The following is a 24,582-nucleotide window of genomic DNA, read 5'->3' as shown; positions in this document are numbered from 1 at the left end:
CGTTAATGGGTTTCTACTCTTTGTAGCAGGGATTGATCAGATTCGCCACATATGGCGAGGGAACACTTCAACTAAAATTCAGCAAAATAATCTATAGCTGCAGCCCTTCATTCATCCGCCCCATCGTTTTGTAGTATTTCTTATTGTTTAATAAAACCTTCACATTGCTGGGATGAAACTGCAAAACATTGCTGCTCGTACATAGTAAATTGTCCTGCAAATAAAATCCAAAATTGCTGCTTAAAGGAAAGAAGTCATTTGAAGCCTTGTGTTTATGCTCTGCAAGCTAATTTTCATCACATCAAGGCTTACACTTTGTGGGATCACTAATTTGGGAGCATGTTGTTGTTATAACTTTTAATTTGAACCCATACGAAATTGAAAGCTGCAGGGAACATATGGACACCAGCGTCTGTCAAAAAGGGTTCAATATGGTGTACAGCTTGAGAAGCGCTTTTGGGGTTTGGATATAATACGTAATGTTGACTCACATAGTGTCTCGCTGCTATTGCAACAGAGAGGATCTGCTACTGCGGTGATTTCTGGTCGACAGCGTGATTACAAGTCACTGCAGCAATGACTACGACTGGCTTGGAACACAAGCGGCTGCACAATGTCAAGCGCATATCTGATTTGCCATTGTTAAATTCATTTTGTGTGTTTTGCTTCACTGAGTGGGGTGTTATTCCAAAAACAACTGGGTAATATCCCAGTCTCTACAGCCAACAGCCGTATTGACTTTAATCTTATCTGACTTGATGGTGCTCTGTGCACTGACTTAATGTCATTGGTCCAAGCTATGTTTAAAGGTCAGTGTTGCACAAGCAATGAGAATAAAATGAGATTTTGAATGGTTTCAAAGATGCCAGCGATAAAAATGGTTACATTTATAAATCATATGCTAATATGATTATATATATATATATATATATATATATATATATATATATATATATATATATATATATATATATATATATATATATATATATATATATATATGCAGTTGTTGTTGGTCTCCACTAATTCCCACTTCATATTTCCTGTGCTTTGAAAATCAACGATGTCTCACTGATTGTTCCTTCAACTCACAAGGTCAGAGATCTAAAAGAGAAACATCAATGGTTCCTAATTAGAGGTGAATGAGGTCCTCTTCAGGAGAGCTTTCAAGAAAGATGAACAATAGAAAGCCCTGATATGATGAAGGGATATATGGGTTATTCAAGAATTGGAGGACTTTTGGGCTTCAAAATTCTTAAAAAACCTCCACTTTTCTGATTTTCTGCAGATGTATTCCACAGTAAAAGGTAGTGTAGGCTTGATTAGTTCAGCTTACAAATAAATAGTACACATTTTATGACCTGATGAAATAAATAAATCCATAAATAAATTTACTAAAATCACAGTAGCAGGGTTTGCAAATCTGTGCTAATATTTTGTTAGCTGATACTGCTGACCAAAAGGATACTTATACTTATGTAAATAAAATAGGGAAAAAAAATTAAGAAAAACTCTGTCTTGTGCTTTTTTTATGCATAACATGGTTGCATGGAGAGTGAGACATTCAACTATAGCGTACGATTTGTGTCAAAATTAAAAGTCCATGTAAAATGAAAAAAAATATGTCCTTTAAATTTGACACTGCGAAGAACAAGGTTGATAAATTTCAATGATTAGAAAAGTATATAAAATAATGATTCAAAATCTGGAAAAAGAAGCCATCCCCCCACTCCCAAATGGTGTTGTTATTTCAGCTCGGTGTGCTGAAACAACTGTCAACTGTCACTCAAGCACTTTAACATAAAAATATTTAAAAAATTAAAAAACAGGCAGGCCGGTGCAAAATCCTGTCAGTGTCTGTCACGTCAGAGTTTCCCTGCACCACATGCAGCAACGAGGCACTCTACAAAGCACACATGAAAAGAAACGACCATGCTGGCAGACTCTCAGCCTTTAGCCGCAGGTGGCAATCGTGCTGATAACCGCTGACGCAAATGGAGGCCCTCAATTTCTTACACAGCTCATTCCAAATTCCAAACTGTGTCAAGCAGAACCATTTTCACCACACTTGAAACAAATGAATTGATAAGAAACATTTCACAACTCCAGTTTCATAAATGATTACTACCGTACATTATTGCCAGTCTTTGCACATGATCTACAAACACGAAAAAGTTTGGAAACTCCTTCAAATCGAAATGGTCTCAAACACATAAGGTAGTCAGAAATTCAAGGTAATAACACTTACAAATGCACAGTTTTTAACTGAAAGCCATTCCGGTCATAAATTATTATCCTCGTCAACAAGCTGATTGAGACAATACCATGATGTGAAACTCTTGTAAATGATGGAAAAAAAAAAACAACATTTGAGGATTTTTCCGAGCATTTGACGGGTACTGTTTTTAAAAACACATTCCTGAAATCCCTTCCTCACGGTCTTTAAACTCGTATCGTATGCAACATTGTACTTTGAATTAGACCGTAATTGCCATGAATCGTTATACTTGCGGTACTCGGGCAGATCACGAATCCCTAGTCTGAAAACAGAATCCGTTTAAAGGCGTGTACACAAAACACTTTACATTTTATTCTTATTCAATGGCATTGAGATCAAGCGGGAAAGCGATCGACCGTGTTCATGGGCTCCAATAGAACAGCATGATTTCTCACGTCATCATTTTTTGTTTGCAACGTTCATGAGTGATCTAGTCTGCTCTTTTTTAAGCCTATTCTAGTGGTGCTGCAGCTATTTGCAAGTCTCTCTGTGCCAAATATAACGATAATGCTGAAAAGCCATTTTGTCATGAGTCACAGACAACTGTGTTTCAAGCATACCCTCGGCAGGTTGAGATGGTAAAAATGGAAGCGGATTGTCAAGCAGGGAATAGTGGAACGGGCACATCTCGCTTGACGAGGGAGGCCTATTCGGATGTAATGAAAAAAAGATTTGCCTCCCACTCGGTGTGAAACGTACAGACAAACAAAGTCCTCCACGTTTGCAATCAGTTATTAAGTGTGTGAATAGGCATTAAACAGGAACATAATGACTCAAAACAGAGCTGTTCCCATGGAGGTCCAGCAACTCATTATACTAGAGAGTCTTGTTCTGCAAGCCGCAGATGGGCCTTTGTAATATCTGAAGGTACCCTAGTTAGTCAACGTTGCATATGCGTACAGTGTCCTCCTGAAATACTTAGCACCCCCGGTTAATTGGCAAAGCTTTAAAATAAGTTCAATTTTTAGTGATTTATTTGTTTTAATATTCTCATACTAATAATGATAGAGACGGTTCACGAGACACAGAATCAAGCAGCTCTCATGGCCATCTCAGTACCCATACCACAGCCCCCTTCATCTCACCTGTATCACTTGATATAACAGAAAGATAAGTGGTGCTTCGATCAGACGGCCACTTATCTTGATCGTCACAAAAACTGATCACACGCGGTTGACTCTATGTAGCCAAAGGCCGATTGGAGAGCACCCCCTTTCTTTAACATTGCACATTGCGGAGCTGCTGAGGAACTCATCATGTTAGTGCATTTTCTGAACAGCGAATTTGATATAATATCCCGTTTTGGGCGAAGAAAGTTAAGGTAATCCTCTTCTTTTCTGGCATTCAGGTCATGCACCTAACTTATTCCGTAAACATTTTTCTTTATTCCTATTTTCTCATGGATGTCAATAACAGCATTGCAATAAAATTTGTATTTCCATTTAAGAACATCCAGAGCCAACCACAACATAATGATCACTATAGCAAATGGATGGCTGGACACTTCTATATTGGTACCTTGAGATATGGGTTGAATTGGTTCCATGCCCATAAATGTAATTCAAAACCCTCATACCTCAAGCCATCTGTTCTCAATGGAAATGTCCTTAATCTGTTCCAACCACTCCAAAATATTATGGAAATGAGAGAATGAATGAAAGAATGAGAAAAATGCCATTCACTAATATTGTAAACAGATATTATTTCAATTCAATAGATATAATGATAATGCAGACAAACAAATAGACATTGAGCAATGTAATTAGCCCGTCTTTGCAGAGGATAAAGAATATATGCCAATGCGTATTATACTGTATTGCCCATTTCATAAAGGGCTATACGGTATCACTGCAACACTCGTTACATTGTTTTGCTTAGCTTTTTAGCACTAAGCAAAACAGACTTACCTAAAGCACAGCTCAGTGGTTGATGTAAATACACATAATAAAATTTTCTTTGTTTTATGTTTGGTTTGACCAATAACAAACTGGGAGTCAAAAATACACATCTTGAAGCCACAAGATACGTCAAATTATTCATATTTTGTTTAACACAATAACATAGAACAGACACAATTTAATACACCAAAACGTTAGTAAATATTCCTTTTTTTCCAACCTATGTATAAAAAAGAGAACAGAAACCAAAGTCTGTCAAAGCGCGGGGATTCTTTTCCCCGGAAAAAAAAAATGTCACTTTGCCACTCTCTACCATTCAGTGTAGAGCCACTTGACACGTTGCAACATCCGTAAACATATCTGCAATTTCTTAAGGTTTGAAAGTCCCTCATAGACGTGATTCCGCAGTAACATGGCTGCTGTGAAGGAGAAATCAAGAAGTACATCAAGTTGTTTAAGGTTTATAGTGAAATGCATGAAAAAGTACTAGGAAGGAAAGAAATTAATCAGATGACTCCTGCTCAAACCGACCTTGAAGATAAAGAGCTTCTTCAGTAAAATTGCATGCACACGCATACATACATAAATACATAATATACACATATCAATATATAAACATGCATATATGTTTTCATAAAGCCAGGCTCATATTGAGCTATTTTAATAGTACATTAAGTAATCAGGCTTCTGACTGTGAATTATTTACAAATACTACTTCTACTACTACTAATAATAATAATATACATTTTCGACAGAGATGTCCATTTTGGGATTTATTAAAAAAGATAATGAAAACTTCCTTAAGATCTTGACTTTCATTTCTCAGCAGCCAAAAGCTTCAACCTGGAATCGAAGTATATGAAAATGAGGGATTATTAGACGATGAACAAGATTAAAAGATGAGCATGCCAAAACTTTAATCAGCTTTTTCTCAAATCTAGGGATTTCAAATTGGCAACAATCAAATGCTGTAACTAGGAAATTAAGTGTAGAATCAGAATATATCAATATCTAAAATTTCATTTTCTGAGCCTGATTTTGTGAATACGCATCACACACATGCATGCACACACACACAAACACACACATATATATATAAATAATATATATATATACATATATATATATATATATATTTTTTTTTTTTTTTTTTCATAATCATGTACCACATTTGCATCAGGGAGATCAAAGGACAGATGCCTCGAAGCCGTGTGAAAAAAATGTGACATATGCCAGTCACACCCACCATGCTGTATGAGGCGCTAATGGCTGGCGTGCTCCGGCCACAGCGCCAAACACACATTAACTCTTTGCGAATATCCATGTCAGGCTTGTAAAACCAGTTTATTTAAAGAAATCAGTTTAATGGAAATATTGTTTCGTCTTCAATATATTGAAAACAAAGGAAACGGTGTTTGAAGAAATTGAATATTGGACTAAGCAAGACTGCATATATATATATATATATATATATATATATATATATATATATATATATATATATATATATATATATATATATATATATATATATATAGTCTTTCGCTCCCACAGCATAGAGAAATAAAAAAGAGACTCACACAAGTCCATCGCCATCAAAGTAAAATCTGTCTGTGACATGTGTCTGCATTTCTGCAAAATGGCACAGCATACTGTAATTCTAACGAAATGAGGGATGGAGCACGCTCAGCAGCACGTGGATTTTTAAAGAGAGCCACATAAGATGAGATAAACAGTTTATTGTGAAACTGACGACCTCTTTGCCCCCGCCTTCTCACTTTGCTTCATTTAATTTTAGACACCAGAAGTGCCAAACTTTTTTTTTTTTTAACATTTCTTTGATGCTACCGTGGACTGTCCTCTTTCTTTTGGCATGATTTTGTAATTAATCATGAAAGATGAAATTTTCAAAATGTCCCCTTCATTAAAAGACACAATCATAACAAATGATGACATAAATTAATCATGATCATATAATTGACATTGTGACGCTATTACAGTTTTTGTAGACGGTGAGTGTTTATTTTAAAAAAACAATGATTGAAATTGGACTTTTAACATTTTGTGCATGTATTGATTGTTGATCTGGCCTCATAAGATTTTACCAGTTGTTAAAAAACTTCCACTTCATAAATGAGGGGAGATGATCGCCATCGGAAAAATAAGAAAGCTTATACTGATGATACTGAAGTTAAGGCAATGAAGAAATGGGTTACCAGGTCATTTGTACAGCTTTGGTTAAAAATAATATTCGTTTCATGAGCAATAACAGCAAGGATGCCCTTCCTAATACAACCTGACTTGGGACTGGTTGTGCCGGTTGGGAATGAGAATATTACCTCGGAAACCAACTGGATGCTGTTATTCAACCTTGCCAATTACCAAAATTGATTAAATTGTTTTGGGGTTTTTTGGGGTGGGAGGAAGGAGGGTTAAACGGTTAAATGTCCATCCCTTTATTGGGACGGTGCATTATTACAAATTCAACATCAGTATGCACACAAACATAAATGAACTATAATACATTTCCGAAATGTGTCCACAACATTTGTTATAAAGTCTGCAATTTGATGCAATTTGATTCTACAATCCTCAACTGCTGGGTCAATTAATTTGACCCATCCTAAAAGCCACCCAATTTGCTCAAAACAACAGCTATCCATCGAGTGGGTTCGGAAAATAACCCAACATTATTTAGGGTGAACTCACTCACTCACTCACTCACTCACTCACTCACTCACTCACTCACTCACTCACTCACTCACAAGATTGTGCAGGTGTGCCTAATGATGGTAGTGGTGAATGGATTTAATCTTTCTACTCGAGATGTCTCCAGCGATGCAAACCAGATGATTACACTCATTTGGATCACTCTGTTAAATCATGACCACATCTGTCTGCCTTACCCCACATACATGCGCATACAATTCCCTCTGGCCAAAAGCCGCAGCCCGAGCCCACTTTTGTTACAGTACCTGTAAGGAATCCAGTCGGAGGTGTGCTTGGAGCTCATTCTGTCTCAATCACCCTGACCGCAAGGCTGACGGCCTGCAACGGCACCACGGCAAAGTGGCTAAATGGTCCGAGGACGGGATTCAAACGGCCAGAGCCCACATCGCGTGTTCATCACTGCTCCCCGAATTCCCACAACGCTTCGCTCGTACGTCTTCTAGCCGCGGGACGTCGGATGACTACCAATCCACGCAGGCGGCCGCTCTCGTCAAGTGTTGTGCGCCGTGCACATGAAATTAGCCGTCTCTCGCGTATGTGTGAGCGTGTGTGCGCTTGCAGTCGATGCCTCCCCTCTTCTCTGCTCGCATCCACCGCCTCTGCTCTTGACTGGATCTAAATCTCCCTCCGTTTCTTGCCCTTTAAATCCCCCCTCCTATCTTCCTCTCTCACTCCCTCCCTCCCCAATCCATCTCTCTCGTGCAGCATCACCAAGAGCAGCGTCCAAGTCTCAAGCTTTCAGAGGGAAACAAAAAAAGCCATGGAGAATCCCCCTCTTTTCTAGCATCGTATTCTTTTTTCGTTCAATTGCCCTCGAATTGCAAATCAGGAGACTCGGACGTGTTTTCTGAAATCATTTAATTATTCCCCCAGAGTATGAGGCATTAGCATATGACTGCGGTGACTACCGTTAGCAGGCTCTAATTCAACACTCTCGGCAGGCAGACAAAGGTGCCCAGTGATCGTGGCCGCAGCTCACGCACATCTGCTTCCGCCCTCCGTCTGACACCCCTCACTGTCACACATCACTCACTGTGTTCCCCGGCCAACTGCCGAGTCCATCTATAGACGGTTAACGCAGACGGCTTCCTCGGGAGCGCCATGGCTCCACAAGGAGTCGATTCAAGGCGGCCTCATCAACAAGCACATATCTCACGCCGGCGTGCGAGGGCAAGCTCAGCTCTCGGGTGAAATGATCTTCAATCCATTTTTTGACCCATAGTAAAAATGTAAAAAAATTAAAGATAACTTTGAAAAATCGCACTCCCGAGTGTAGACTCACTTCTGTTGTCCTGTTCTCCTGTTGTTAGCTCCTAAAAAAGTTCCATTCATCAAGGTTCTCTACCTCCCACCAAACACTAGCCCTGTGCTCCATCCCACGGACCGGCAAGTTATTTTGAACTTTACGAAGGTGTATGCAGAAGCAATGTTTCCTGCCATTTACTTGGTATTGCTTTCTGCTGTTTAGTTTGCACGGTATTGTTTTCTGCCGTTTGCTCTCCACCGTCCCTGCTGATGCTTTGGGATGCCTTCTAACTTGAAACGTAAGGTTCTAATTTTTTTTGCCCAAGGCGAGTGAATGGAAAAAGAGGAACAGCTCCTATTTCAAATTGGAATAATGTGAATGTTAAATATTAAAGGTCTGATTGAGATGAAAAAAAAATTGATAGTGGTGAGGACCAGTATCTATTCCCAGGTACTGGGATCCATATGGTATAGTGTATGCACTATATGTATGCATTAATTTTAAACAAAAGTCTACGCAAAAGAAATCTATGATATGCATGAGAAAATCATTACTTTTTTTTCAATAAATGATCAAATATGAAAATCATGCAACCAGTTCAGAGTGTAATTGGCCGCTACGGGCAATATGATGACCATCCATCATCATCCATGTTGTATAAGATTATGAGTTTAGGGACCTTCAGTGCAGCACATTCCATATCACCGAGGTCAGCACTTTTGTACATTGGAGCACAACAAACACACAACGGGGCCCAAGGAAAAGCTGCAAGAAAGTACACCGGCGTCTTACAATACAAGTTTAACTTGTTCATACGCTCATATACCAAACGACCCATATCTCAAATGTTCTTTCTCCACTGAATGAAACCTAGCCTCTTACTGTATTTCCGATCCGATGTACAATCTAGGATTGATGATGTTATTTCTTCGACTGACTTCCTTTGGGGCATGTGGGCTTTTCGTCAGTCGAAATGACAACTAAACACATTGATTTTGTCGCCGATACACAGCCTTCCTGAACACATTCACGTGCATAACACTCAAACTGAGGACCGATCTAAAATGTCAAGTCACACTGGTTTATGGGAAAGTTACGGTAACTTCAAAATAAAAAAAATAAAAAACTTAAAAATGCAATTTCTCTGGATTTTTTTAAGATTTGGCAAACGAAATTCCCTTGGATTTGAGGATGAACAGATTGGAATTTGGTGTTTTAAGCGCAAGGTCAAAGAGGTGAAGGAAGAAGATGAGCGGATTTGCCACACATGGCCACAAGGATTTTAGGATAAACTTGACCGTGACATCACAATGTTTTGCTTTCTGACCATACTGTAAGGCTCTCCTACATGCTACCACTGATCATTTTCTGAGGTACACCAGCACCATAAAATCACATCCAATATTACACCATCCTTTGATAGCTTGTGGGCGACAGAGTGGGATGCATATCCTACGCAGCTATGCGGTTGATGGAAAAAAATCAAAACATTTCCATCGAATACCAATTTCAGATCACGTGGCACTTGTTCATATATCACGTATCCATCCATCTATCCATTTTCTTAACCACTTGTCAATCTAGAGCGCTTGACGACGAGCAGACCATCTGATCTACAAGTGTCCTAAAAGGACCAAATCTAAGATGGATGATTTTACATATTTATTATGGCTGCTTGGATGAAAGTGGAGCTAAATGGAACAAGCCACTCAGCTGAGGAATGCTCCTGAGCAAAATCACCCTGCTGAATATTTGATGCTGGAGAGGAGACTTTGAAGTTTGACTTTGAAGGCTGCATTTGGGCATGAGGGACTTAGGCGAAGAAGATAAGAATATATTCTTCCTCCTTTCTTCCTACTAGACTCCTTTTTTCACTTTATCAAAGTATAGTACTTGTCTCACAGGCCTTACAGTAAGTGCAGCGCAGGCAACCATAAGGTCTTTCATGATCAATTTATCCAGTCCAGAATACTAACATTTCGAGCCTGGAGGCGCTGTATTGTTAGTAACAACAGACCAGCAGTAGCTGCAATTATGGCGTATTCACTGAATGCAAGCCCAATGTGAAAATGGATCTCTGGCTTTTGTTCGCTTGTCTCAATCAGTCTGAAATTTAGCTGCGGAGCTCGGTCAGAGATCAGCGGGACATTACCCACTCATTATTTCTTTGTAACATGTAATGGATGTGTTCTTTATTTTTAAAGTCGAGAGGTTGTCGAAAATCATGCGCTCAGACTCTCGTCCTCTGGTATTCTCCACCAACAGGAATTACAGCAACTAACTAGAAATGTTTAAATCTCTTAGAGGTTAGGACTTATCTCTAAACTCTCACATTCGGTTAACTCGCATGTAATCTAGTCTTCTGCCCTGCTTTACCCCCTGACATCTGGATTTTGGCCTACTTTACTGCCGCTTCTCCTCTCTCACCCTTCTCATTCTCAGAAAAAGAGCAAGGTTTATATAGGTTTCTATGACCCTTTTATCCATCTGTCAATTCAAGAAAACACATAAATGTTCCCAAAATTCTTGATGGCCAGCACGACCCTGCCCACTGTCAGCAGATAGTCAGTTGGAAGTGCACATTCAAAGGTAGGAACAGTAACACATTCCTGCGTGGATTAAATGTCACATCATTTTACAGTGAAGACTGTAGGCGAGCTTGGGGAACTTGTAGGCAATACGCAAATGAGATGAAAGCTGCCGTTAATTAAACCCAGTGGACATGATCCTGGGCTAGTGAATTGAAAAGATGTATAAATGCTCACTTGTTTAATTAATTATCTGGCATTCTATTCAGGCATTTTCCAAGTACCTGCATCTTAACGCTGCAGACTTTGGGAGAAATCTTGTATTGCTTCCCAGCCTATCACAGGGCATACTGTATATCGATAAACGTTCACACTGACATTCATATGTATGGACAAATCTGAGTCTTCAATAAAAGTAATATACTGTACATGTTTTTAAGATGTGGGAGAATATACCTGACGAAAATCCACGCTAGCACAAAATACAGTAGGAACGCTGGAAACGCAATTAAAACCACAGACCTCAGAAGATTAAGTGTACGTTTGCATTTTGTGGAATAGTTCAAGTCTGATTTTTTTTCTTTTTTTCTTTTTTTTTACAAAAAATGGGACCACCTGTTACATCTTCAATGACATGGACCGCCACAACTATTTTGAGTTGAACAAAAATCTAAAAGACAAAGAGAAACAAGTAAAACCTAATGAAGAATAAAGCTGTGCATCAAACAAACTGTGATGTGCCAGCCCCAATTTAATGAATTGCAGCTTCTTTTCATGGAAGGGTACCTTTAAGGGACAGTAAGTAAGAATTAGACTGCTGTCCATAATGAAAAACGGTCTAAATCTTACACACCATCCCTTTAAAAAAGGCATATTCGTACAAGTGCTGGTAGAATAAAATGCGAGGCCAGGCTGGGGCCTTCAGCATAAACGCTAAAAGAAAGAAAGAAAGAAAGAAAGAAAGAAAGAAAGAAAGAAAGAAAGAAAGAAAGAAAGAGGAAAGACATTACAGCTTAGCTCTAACTTGCAAAACACACTTAGAATCTCACAAACATGTAGGAAAATGCTCCGACAAAACCAGAGTTGAACCTCTTTTATCATAATTCCTAAAGCAATGGTTGGCTCAAACACAGCACTCGACCTGGGATCTTACTTGAGGTGAAGGGAATCATGAGCCGTATCAAATAGCAATTAGCGTTAGCACAAAACCTTCAGACTTTGGCTAGAAAGCTAAATAAGTGGCATTAAGTCCTCCTGGAACAACTAAACATGATGAGTGAGTCACTTGAAATGGCGGAAGTTGTGCTGACTCCCATTTCAAATGAATTTGAACGGGGGTTGTTGATTCCCAACGGAGGGAGACACGTCCCCAGTTATAAAACAGCGCAATCACAATTGTTTATTTCGAGTTCCCTACTGTAAAGGATTTTACAAATGCAGTTTCTCAGTCACAATATTGGAAAATGTTTCAAGTCTCTTTTTTCATTTTGATTTTGACATCACGATAATCGGGACTTTGAAGATGTTTTTATATCCACGGTGAATCTCAGATTGAGCGACAGCAGCGACTGTGCATGATATGAATGAAAAGTGACTGAGCTTATTGGCGTTTGTCCAGCATTGATCGACTCAGATGTGCGCAGATCCATTGATTCCTGCTAATGCAGGAAATACACTCTTTGCCTCGGGAGCGAAGTGAAGGTTTTTTACAAGACTTGTTTATTGTTTGTTTGTTTGTTTGTTTTTTGCAGCAGTGTCACATCAAGCTTTGGAAAAAGATGGCGCTGGTACTACACATACACACACACACGCACACACACACACGCACACCAATAGACAGTATGCCTTGTATCACCCTAAGTCCCCATGTAGGCCATTTGAGAGCATCCATAAAACATGATTTGGATTTGGAAATGTCACACCAAATGAAACATTGTTCCAATGTCCCAGTGTCCCACTGAAGCATTCGGATTGACTCTCTCAATACAGCACAGTTCTGCTGTGTCCCTCTTATCTGGCTGCAGGCTACAGTGAATAATCAATGAATGTCTTAAATGTATGGATTTATGCATTTCCTCTCATGTTCCAGAAAATTCTATCCATGTGCATCACAACGCATACGTAATGCGTGTTAAAAATATGTTTGGCACCTGTGATCAGTCCACTCCTCCATTCATCCATCCATTTTCTATAGCTGCTCATTTGTCAAGATAATAAGAAACTCAAGGAAGCACACATCAAATGCATGGAACCACACTCAAATAATCGTTCTTCACTGGCATGAATCGCAAAGCCATAAATCCATTCCGGCCTCACCCAAAAATGATTGTAATGTGTTTATAGTACAAAAAAGAAATGAAGAAATAATAAATAAATAAATCTACTTTTTTTTTTTTTAAGCATCATTTCAGTGGACATTGTGCTGCTCCACCTAGTGTGAATGCCTTTACTACCAGGTGGCAGTATAATCGAGGCATGCAGAAATATTATACATGGGAGCAATCAGTTACTCGTTAAGTTGCAATTGCTCTATTATCTGTCTTTTTGTGCTGCTCTACAGTTTGTGTTCAAATGATGATACTTATCAGCCCACTTTTTAGCACTGGTTAAAAAATCATTTCAAAGGCAATGTGTAATAATTGTTCTGTTTGAGTCTACATTAGATTACCAGTCAAAATGGCAATAAACAGTCCAAAACCTCTTTTTCTGTAGGCTTGTTCCCAATCAGCTCAACTGCTGTTTGTTTTGAATTGAGTTCCCTTTCAAATTGAGTCTACAAGGCAAAACAAAACAAGAAATAACTGCCACATTAACTGTGTCACTTGTAATTCAAAGCACCGCAGTATTAGGTCCTCCTGTCCAATCTAGTGAGTTACTTTGCATTAAATAAAATGAGCTCCCAGTATACCATATTAACTACAGCACAATCACAATGATAAAGCATACACAGTGTCATTTTAGATACAGCTCTATGGATGGACTTCTTTCAATTATGAAAGTAATGCGCTGATTGAACGTTGGTCGGCGCGAGCTCCACGTTAAAATATTTAATCAAAATGGTATGAATTGGTGATGACTTCATTCCTGGGCGAGGTGAGCTGATTTGAAATGAGATGATGAAATGGAGGTTGTGATGCATATCAATCTGTTGATATTCATGCAAATGCCGACACATTAAGCAGTGGGAGTGGAGATGCATTGTGGTTGTTGCTACATTTATTTCTTCAAATTAAAGCATCAGTGAGTGACATTGTCTTTAGATTTTCTACTGTATAAATTAAACTAGAATTGTTCTCCGTGGTCAGCTCGTTCTGATGTTTGGATCTAAGATCCCATTCAATTTTTAGTTCATTGACAATTTTTTGCTGCAATCTACTCTAGTCTTTGAGTCATTAAAATACCAACCACTAGAATGGAAGACGCAAAATGTGTTATTTCATTAGTGACTTGAATTAGTGACTTTAAATAGTGACGTGAAGGAACACTTATTGTAATTAAAATAATATTAAAGAACTGTATTTCCCCATGTATATGAGACACGCGTTCAAACCCAAAAATGAAGACCGAAAGGGTGGGTGCGGACTATACACAGTAACTTAAAGATTATGAATAAAATATTTAAAGATCAACAATGATGTTTGAAGATTGCATCTGTCAAATGCATAAGCCGAGTTATGACGTGAAGATGAATAACAACAAAATGTTATTTTGTTTCATATTTCATGAGTGTATTTCATTATTATATTTACATCTTTGTATACTTATGTATTTGTATTTTTTTAATGGAAATTGGATATTTTGCTTAATTTAGTGCAAGGATCTCTTTATGTCTCTTTTTGATGCAGATTAATGTTTGCCCATATTGTCTATAACCTTTCATTTCAAAATTTAAATTGCATTATTCATTTGCTCCGTTGGAGAGCAATAAGCTTCTTTTGAATTCCTATACTATTACATTAAATTGCTCCCTTGTTCAAATTTGACAAATGATGCAAAATGGTTAGCAAATCCAATTGTGCATTTATGTAATTGTATGATTGAATCCAGAATATAAGTACCTTTAATTAAAATGTAAGGCAGTTTCAAATAATGTTCGAGGTTGTTGTAGTTGGCATATTAACGGTAAATATAAAAAGCTAAAGTTTGAAATTATACAATCAGAGCCCCCCCCCCAAAATAAAAAATACAATCGCCATCATTTGTAATTCCCATTACAATTGCAATAACAGAGCTCAAATGCCTTGAAAAAATAAAGAAAGAAAGAATTGCAAACACACAAACATTTCTTTTTCCATTTGGGCATCACTTGTAACCAGGAGCAACAGACAAAGACAAGTGGTTCGATTTAAGTATAATATTTGGTGAGTCAGTGAATGAGTCACATTTATAGAATCCTCCACATTATCACGAGTGATCATACTGTGAAATGTACAAACAAAATGATTTTTCTTTGTCATAAAAGATTAGCGGAAAAGTGGACTATTTCAAAAAGTACTCATGTGTTGTTTACATTACATGACTCACACTTCATAGGTTGCGTTCCTCTCTCCTCTCGAATAACATGTTTTCACTTATTTTTAAAATAAAGACACTAAACTGTTTGCAGCTTTGAATTGATTCTTATGATTGGGCTGTTTTCTTCATGCACAGCACATCTGCAGTAAATCAGTCAGTGCAATTGGCTGTCAAATTGCTTGAATTTGCCCCTCCCAGGAGAAAAAGATGTCATCCCAAATCTCAGCACAAGGACACGTGCAGAGCACCACTGTAGTGTTGATAAGTGCATCCCTTGAATCCCATCACAGCTACCTCCCCAGAAGCGCCCTCTAAAAACGCATTGGTTCTCGTAACCATGGCAACAGCAGAGTCGGAATTATAGGTTAAAAAAAAAAGAAGCTCAGAGGTAGGTTACAATGCTTTGGCGTGTGTTTCAAACAAACATGCGTAATTTGGCTATGTGATCTTATATGTTGATTTTCCAGCAGTCGCGCATCCCTCCGAATAGCTTGGTCTTTAAGAATTAAAATTTTGTTCATCTACGAGGGGGACCTCGACGAGTGGAAAATGTAGTAGTAATAAATGAACACACGATGGCACTGTTTAACAGGTTATGTCCCTCACTCTAAATTCAACCAAAGCTTGTCAGGAAAAGTTGACGTCTGTGTGAGGAATTTGCATTTGTCACTTGCATAAATTTAAAACAATATCTTTGCAATACTGATAATTCAAATCATCATTCTGTAATTCATCTTATTACATGAAAGTACACTTGAATATTCTGTACGGCTAATCTTTTTTTTTTTTTCCTCCACCATTAATTGCAGTTTGGACAGTACAAAGGATAGCGCACAGCAAGTTCATACACACTACTGTTATACAATATTACTCGTCGAAATGTGTTTATGTTGACACACAGATGATTTTGATTACACGTAACCCCCCCGTAGCGTGTGTGAAAAAAAGAAAGACAGAAATAAAAGGGGGGGTGTTATATTAATAGTAATTCAATTAAAATGTATTGCTCTATAAAGCTAAATATAACTGAATTGTAATGGCACTTATTATTTACCATCAGAGGAGGCCAGCGTACAATTTATTTGTGACAGTGGTGCCTTGACGTACATGATGTTTGTCAATTTTTTTGAAACTTTGACTTGAAAATGGGGCAAAACATTTTAATTCTTAACATTCCATTTGATTACCGTTTCTGATTTATTAAAATATTACAGGGTGCTATTTGTCTTATAAAAATACATGCCAAAAAATGTTGACTTTGTGGGGGCAGGCTGGAACGGTTTAAAGGCATTTCAAGTCATTCGAAAGGCTAAGATGGTTTTACAGTGTTTAGATACCTGCAAGGAGCAGTTCACTGGTTATTCCCTTTTAAAAAAAAAAAAAACTATTATACTTATTTGTGTCTCTCCCATTTAGGTCATTTTTGACTCATTTACTGCCAGCATAGTTCAATGGATTTGATGTCCATAGCTGTCACTGGCAGTGAATGATTTAACGTATTAATTGAAACCCCAGTAAAAATTGATGTTTGAAGACCATTGTCTTCAAAGGCAGTGAATGAAGTCATACTATGTTCCTGTCTCACCCAAACTGGTTTTCCATTTTTCTAAAGGAAACATAGCACTCTATAATTTCTAGAACAAATTTTAATTATTTAGTGGCCCCCGGGTCAAAAATGAGTTTGATAGCCCTGCTCGAAATTGTCCTTAGGTGTGTTTGTATGTGTTAATTATTATTATCGTTTGTGAGTTCAGGGTGTACTCCACCGACTGCTCGAAGATAGCTGGGATAGGTTCCAGCACACCATGACCCTTGTGAGGATAAGCTCCTTGGATAATGAATGGATGGCTGAATATTGTGCAAGTGAGCACAAGACGCACAGCAGGTGCAATGCACTTCACCTTCCAGCACAATAATAAACACACCGATGAATTCATCCTTCTATGACAATAAAAACATTCAAATGAAAGGCAGAGTTGCTGATTGACGTGTTCTATTGGTGATGTACCGAATACTATGGTTGGTTCGTGAAGAGACAACATGTTGACACTTTTACATGCGGGACACAATTCTGACTGGCTGTGGTTACGAAGCAGAGAAGTTTGCCCAATGTCCTTATATTTACAGTGTGCATATCATAATTACAGTCTCCAGAGGCACAATCTTATTTCTGAAAAACATGTAGTGCCACCTCACAGTTTTATGCCACAATCTTTCACCATAGCAACCAGCCCAGAGGCACATCTCCCGTTCAGCACTGGCGCAGAGCTCTGAAATAGAGCTGAATAAAAGAATAGTGAGAGGGAAGAATATTAACATACAAATCAAGGACAGAATGAATCATGGAAACAGGACCAAATCCTCCCTAAAGGCAAAATGAAAAAAAAAAAGCATTAAATGATCTGAAGCATCTTATCTCGACACAGAAAATCAGATTAATTGAAAGAAGGCGAGGCTCTTCTAGATGGGTCCTGAGATCACGTTTAGTTGCTGAGTGAGTGCTGACACTCATTTCGAACATACAGTATTAGTCTTTAAGATACAGTGGGAATAGCCATTGTATATCCTCATAAAGTGCGATTTTGCAGGATGAAAACTGGACAAGTGAGGCGATAACAATTATTCACAATCGGAAAGGAGGAAGGTTCCGTGATGATTGATTTTCGTCACCTTGCTTGTTTGTGTCTGCAGAGACTCAAAGGTGTTAATCCAGCAGAGACTTGACGTTTCTCTTTGTGTGGTCAACAACTCTGCACACAAGGAATTTTCCTTAAAAAAAATCAATACATCAAGCTGTTTATTGACACTCCCATTTAATTTTAAGAATTAAAAAGTAGAGTTACAAAACATATTGTTTGTTTTACTAAAGCACATTACCAAAGTCCACCAGTTTGATAGTAAGACATACTTACTACTTTAAGTCACTTCGGTGGTGAGCTTCACGTTAGTAGTATTGAACCCAGACACAAACTTCCCCTTTTTCACCTCAGTCAGAATGGATATGGATGGAATTGTACCAACAATTCCAGCAATTGTACCATCCAAAGCTAACCATAATATAAAAACAATACAGTGCCCTAGAATTGACCTTAATTGACATTAAAATGAACTGAAGGACCGTCTGTACTGACCCAGATCAACGGACGTAAACCTGCTTCAGTCTGCGCTCAGTGTGTGTATTTTCTCTAGATTGGTTCGGGCCAGCCCTGCAGTGATTGATATCAGGAATTCTGTTTCTAGCTCACATTAGCCGTTCAGCATGAGGTGTCAGTGTTAGTCTTTTCTCCATGCTCCTTGGGGGGGTTTATTATGTTTTTTCCCACCATTCAAATTGCAGCGTATAACAAATTTGGGGCACTTGTGAATAAGTTTACCAAGGTAGTTAGATGTACTCGTATTAAGGCTTTGGTCGACACCAAAAATTGGTCAAAAACATTTCATCATCAAAATGATCATCGACAATTTTCAAATGATATTTATGCCATGTTTACGACAAAAAATATTTGTAGCAGAAACGAGGCAAAACAATAGACATTGCAAGTTACTGTTGCCATTAAAGTACAGCATTATCCTTTTGCTTTGTGGCTTGTTGCGATAGTGTGTTTATTTGTTCGGTTTTGCTTTCATTTTTATGGGATTAAGGTTAAGGTTACATTTGGGCCTCACTGTTGTCAATGTTTTTGCTGCTGCAACGGGCACAATGAGGGCCACAGCTTGTTTGTCAAACTGCCACACCACGGTTCTAAAAGACACAGCTGCTGCTGAAATGGTCATTTCACAGAAGCTCACTTTGATGCAAAGAAAAACCAATGACCTATCCTGGCACATTTTAGCATCAAAGTGACCAAGAGACTTCAAACACACACATGTGCTCTAGAAAAATGTAGCGGAGACCAAGCTATGCTTTGGGTATAAAACAAGTTGTTTTTAAAAGAGCACAATTACAAAGGATCTATCTCAAGTACCCTCTGATTTACATAGAAGTGGCATCTACTGACAGTTTAAATGTGTTGTAAATGTCTCCCTAAGATGTTAGTCATTGTGTTATCTGAGCTGAACAAAAGTTCATTATTAAAAGAAGACCAAAGAACGCATTTCTTGATGAAAAAGGATTTTTTTTCTTAGGACTGTGCCCCGCGAAAAAGATACTGGCCAGTGGTCAAGAAAGCAAAAAGTGTACTTTTGCAGCATCTATCACGCAGCCAATACAGCAATCGTCTTCAAGCCGCTGACTCATTATTTGCAAAATGGGTACCAGTGCAGGACAGCACAGTGAGCTAGTGATTTGCACTCCTGCCTCACAGTTCTGGGCTTCAGGTTTTGAATCTTTGCATTAATTGCCTGTTCAAGTTTTCAAGTCAGTTTTTTCCCATGCAGTTTAGGGTTGTGTCTAAGATGCTGGTTAGGTTTATTGAACACTCTAAGGCCTTGTCTAGTACACGTCACCTTACGTAAGCGTATTTATACTCACATAGCCTTCCCCTCATTGTTGTTGTTTGTTTGTTTAAAGAAATTGCATCTATACAAATGCAGCAAGTGTGGTTTCATTCACTTACAAGCATGCCAAGTCACTAAGCGGCAGCGGTGTCTCCAAATTCTGTCCAATGACATCAGAGGCGGCTCTGATGTCACGGTATCTGTGTCTTTGACTGGCGCTAACGCAAAATCAGAGGATTGGGCAAATCTCCGCTCAGGCCAGAGGTTTTGAAATGTTCGGTTTTGATGAAAAAAAAGAAAAAAACCCGGGCAAATGTAGCAAATAGGGCAAATCGGGGACATTTCCCACCAGTTTATAAAAACCCCGGCTACGTGTAGACTAGGCCTTAAAAACCATTTGGTTTTGATGGGGAAAAAATACCTGAGCACGTATAGCAGATCGGGGAAAACAGAGCCATTTACTGGCCTTTTTCATGAACTTCGGCTACGCTCAAATATTTATGGGAATAAGCATATGCACTATGGATGGATGGATGCGCCAGTCACATTATTTCAACACAACCAGCACAACCCAATTGTCAAGGAGGAAACAGATTTTCCCAGCTATTATGACTGGTTTCAAAAAGTAAAAAGAAACATTCAACAATTAGTTAGAGATCATGGATATTTGAGAGGCTGTTGGCAACGATCGCCCCATTCATTGAGTGCACTGATGCATTTAGACAGCAGAGACTAGCTTACTGCGCAACACTTCAGTCCCAATTTTTCTTGTTGCCGTGCATGGGAAGAGTAGCTGTAAACAGACCACTCATGACCATTTAGTTTCAAATTATTTGGAAACTTCACGAGGGAAATTTCAGTCAAGGGGAGAGTAAAGATGATGAGAATGTTCACAACACACAGTTGTCCACCCCTCTCCCAAAATATAAAATAAATGTGAAAGAAAACATAAAAATGCAATGCATTTTTTTTGTCTTAAATTTCCAAAATCTGAATATTATCTTGTTAGCCCACCTTGTGCCTCCATCTCTAGGCTACAGTGTTTGCTGAGCGAGTGCGAGAACATTGTGAGATTGCACGTACTGTATGTCCAAGCTGATACACCGTGAGTTACAATGCCTGAGACCATAGAAGCCTGCACACATAGATACACGCCCTCACTATCATCACTCATCACTTGACTCTTCTGCGGGTGACCTTTATTTATTCCAAGCACTCAGTTTCTCATTACAAATGTTAAGTTGATTTTTAGCATGAAAAAAAAAATTGTTTATATTGCAATAAAACATATTCAGTTCAGATCAAATCATGAACATATCCATGCAATTTCTCATTTGAGGCTCATTTATTTTGACATATTCAAGCTTCAAGCTTAAGGTAATGTCTGCTTGTGAGATAGATTCTGCCATAATGTCAAAATGCTGGCTCTTTGCAACTGTGATTCTACTTGAGTCAGCATAACTGAACACTGTTGAATGGTGCCAGGATTTGATGGAAATGTCAATCAATTTTTCATTTCACTTTCAATTCTTTCTTTGTTGGAGGGTGACTATGCCATGCTGTTTTGCATGACAATGTGAAGTATTTCCAAATTATTTTCATGATAGTTTATTTGCACACACCATAATCTCCCATCTTAATGTTAAACTGGCGGTAGGGCTAACGTGTGCTAGCTAACTTAGCCAAGGGGGAGAACTTTTTTGATACCATGAAAATCAATTAAATAAATGAAAATGAAATCACAATAAATAAAGCATAGGAAATTATGTAACAGCTCACTGTTTATCAATACTTTTTAAATTACATCCAAGACAAGTAAATGTGCCTACGTTTCATACTTTAGTAACATTCTACAAGCTTAAGCTTCTCCAAAACACTGAGTGAGCGTTATCACAAATAGTGAAATCCCACAAGTAATTGACCCCCAACCACCACCAACACACAAATGCACGCACACACTCACATAAATGTGACCTCTCTTGCAATGTAACAGAGATGTGAGAATGCCATGGGGAACAAGTAGAAAACAACTATAAAAAAATGGTCAATAGTTGAAAGCAGCTGTGAAAACTGTGATAAGTAACAGCAACACCAATTTCCCAAGTGTAGTTGATCCGTTTCAAGACTAAAGGACAGTGTTTTTTTATAATTCCTCATACCTGTTGCAATTACGGCAAATTAGTCATTCAATGGGTGGACGTGCCAAGAAAGTCAACACGTTTTCCAATGTCTCACGCAAAAAAGGCGTTATACTAACATAGCTGAATCTTATTTGAAGTATTCTGACAGCAAAATGGACAATTTGGATGATGATGATGATCAATACCCCCAGATAGGCTAGTAGCGTAAACACATACTGTAGTTGCTCTCACTAAAAATGATCAAATTGGCTTTTGATTGGCAATTGTTATTTGTCCGGTTACCAGTGCACAATATTAACAAACAACACTCCTTTATTGCTATTGATCCATGAACAAGAGCTTGCGTACTGTTCCCAGTTCTCATTGTGATGAAAAATCTTGGGCTGTAAGCGATCAGCGGCTCGAGCCGCAGTCTCTTGGGTTGTCCGAGAACAGATTCGGAATACCAATTATACAGTGAGAGGCAGCATTTACAGGGCCGTCTCATGCTGCCATACAATGACTGATGGCCAAAACCCAAACAACCGACAGGAGGACTATGACAGCTCAGCTATTGTTTTGATTATGTATGCGGAATCCTACTGGCTGTGAAAGGGACAATGGAATGAAATGCGCGCTCTGTATTATTAATGGGGTTTCAAAACAAACTCACACATGTGAAGGATGTCCACTAGAATGACCCTTTCCCACAGCGTGCTGACATCACAACAGGCAATTTATCTTTGTATAGAACAAAGTGTCCACCGCAGTTCTCTCTGGGTCTTTAAAATACAAACACCAAACCATATGAAGTTTGAACAATGCGTAAAATGGAGATCGAAATAGAATACAACGATTTGCAAATCATGTTCAACCGATTGTCTCCAAATATTCTCGCATCCCTCAAAAAAGATGGGACAGAGAAAACAGCCTGGGAAAGTTGAGGAATACTACCATGTGACAACCATGTTTTCATTTTTAGTCTACAACAATAGGCCATCTCCTGAGATGGATGTAAATGGGTGGATTGTGCAGCTGAACAGTCATTCAAATATTTAGTTGTTGTTTTCATTCGAGTTGGGTTGATGATTTCAAATTGTTTAGGGAAATCATGGACTTTGTGTCCTCTCAGCCAAACAGGAAAAATATTTTTTTCCTTACGAGGCATAAAGTTCAAAAGCCAGCATTTGTAATGGTTTGGGGAGGTGTTACTTTGCCACGCTGTGGGTAACTGTTGCATCTGTGAAGGCATCATTAAGGTTGAAAGTCACATACAGGTTTTGTAGCAACGTGCAAGCATTTAAGAAATGTCCTTTACAGGGATGTCTGATTATTCCATGTGTTACAACAGCTTGGTTTCATAGTCAAAAGGTGTGATTGTTAGACAGACATGCCAGCAGTCCAGATCTGTCTCCTGTTGAAAACATGTAGCACATTTGCAAGTGCAAAATATCACAACAGAGAGCCCCTGACCTACCAAGTTATACATCAAGCAAGAATAGGAAAGAATTCTGCCTACATAGCTTCAACAATCAAAGTTCCTAAGTTCCCAAACACTTCTTCTGTGTCGTTACGAGGAAAGGTGACCTCACACAGTGATAAACAAGCCCCTGTACCAGCTTGTTGGGAACAAGCTGTAGACCTCAAAATTAAAATAAGAGCCTTGCACAGAAAAGGATAACGTTATCAACAACTAATCCCAACGCCCCAACTTCATTGTAAATGTGGATTCCATATACAGGCGCTTGTGTTTCCGTAAGCCAAATGATGTCTTAGAAGTCCAGCATTAGTCAAACAGGGACACTTCCTTTTTCATGATTGGATGGATGGATGGATGGATGGATGGATGGATAGATAGATAGATAGATAGATAGATAGATAGATAGATAGATAGATAGATAGATAGATAGATAGATAGATAGATAGATAGATAGATAGATAGATAGATAGATAGATAGATGGATGGATGGATGGATGGATGGATGGATGGATGGATGGATGGATGGATGGATGGACGGACGGACGGATGGACGGACGGATGGTCTTACCTGTCATAGCTCCATCGGCTGTAGGACATGCTCCTATTGGCGCCGACCCCCTCCATGTCTCCAGCAGGACTACAGCGTGCGAAGCCTCGATCGGGCAGTCCGTCGAAGCCGCCTCTGTCCTCCACCCGAGGATTCGAGCGAGCAGAGGCGATGCGCGTCCAGCCAGCGGCGTTGCTGTGGGTTTTTGGAGCACCGGTGGAGTGGGAAAGGCGGTGCGACGCGCAATCTGGCTGTCAGTTCCGCGTGCACGCGCGTTTTCTTCGGCTCCACGCGGATCGATGTTGATTCGTCAACTGGCGCGTGTTCGACGTCCCCCGGAGAGGGCTTCCTCTTGATTAAAGGGGAGGCGCTTACGTGTCAGGAGCTGCTCACCCACTTGATGGAGCGCCGAAGCAACCGCTGTTCAATGACATATTGACTACAGTCGGTGCTGGAAAGTAAGTCATCAAGTACACTTGCAAACGACTTCATCCTCACATATAGTATTTACGTGTACATAGTGCAAGAATACCGAATAAATAATTGTCTATATGTATATTTCAATCGTTAACAATATATTTCAACACATCCTACCTGTCAGGGTGATGATTATTGTTAATATTTTTAATCAGTGCCTCATAGAAAGCGCAATCGTGTATTTTAGGTCAGTTTACATCTCGTGCGTCATCCCGAGGAGAATGGATTTAATTAATTATATAGTGAAACTTCCCAGAATTATTCTGCAAATTTTCTCTGTATAATTATATTATGTATGAGCCTACGTAAACTGTTTTACTTTTTCA

At 38.9% G+C, this 24,582-nt stretch overlaps 1 protein-coding gene across 2 annotated transcripts in view; it reads right to left on the bottom strand.

Moving 5' to 3' along the window:
• Positions 1 to 24,073, bottom strand: part of tub (TUB bipartite transcription factor) — a 41,109-nt gene extending 17,036 nt beyond the window's left edge. The window contains exon 1 of one of the 2 annotated variants that reach the window (XM_088412945.1): positions 23,801 to 24,073. In XM_088412945.1, the coding sequence (XP_088269071.1) occupies positions 23,801 to 23,856 (56 nt within the window). In that variant the 5' untranslated portion in view covers positions 23,857 to 24,073. Of the gene's footprint in view, positions 1 to 7,151; positions 7,508 to 23,800 lie in introns of those variants that run through there. The other variant, XM_088412946.1, reaches the window with a different exon arrangement.
• Between the last annotated feature and the right edge of the window lie 509 nt (positions 24,074 to 24,582).

This window comes from Hippichthys cyanospilos, chromosome 4, assembly GCF_059441005.1.
Source record: "Hippichthys cyanospilos isolate Australia breed blue-spotted pipefish chromosome 4, RoL_Hcya_1.0, whole genome shotgun sequence".
Taxonomy (NCBI): Eukaryota; Metazoa; Chordata; class Actinopteri; order Syngnathiformes; family Syngnathidae; genus Hippichthys; species Hippichthys cyanospilos.
The sequence above is the reverse complement of the archived record's forward strand: the minus strand, read 5'-3'. Positions and strand labels throughout refer to the sequence as shown.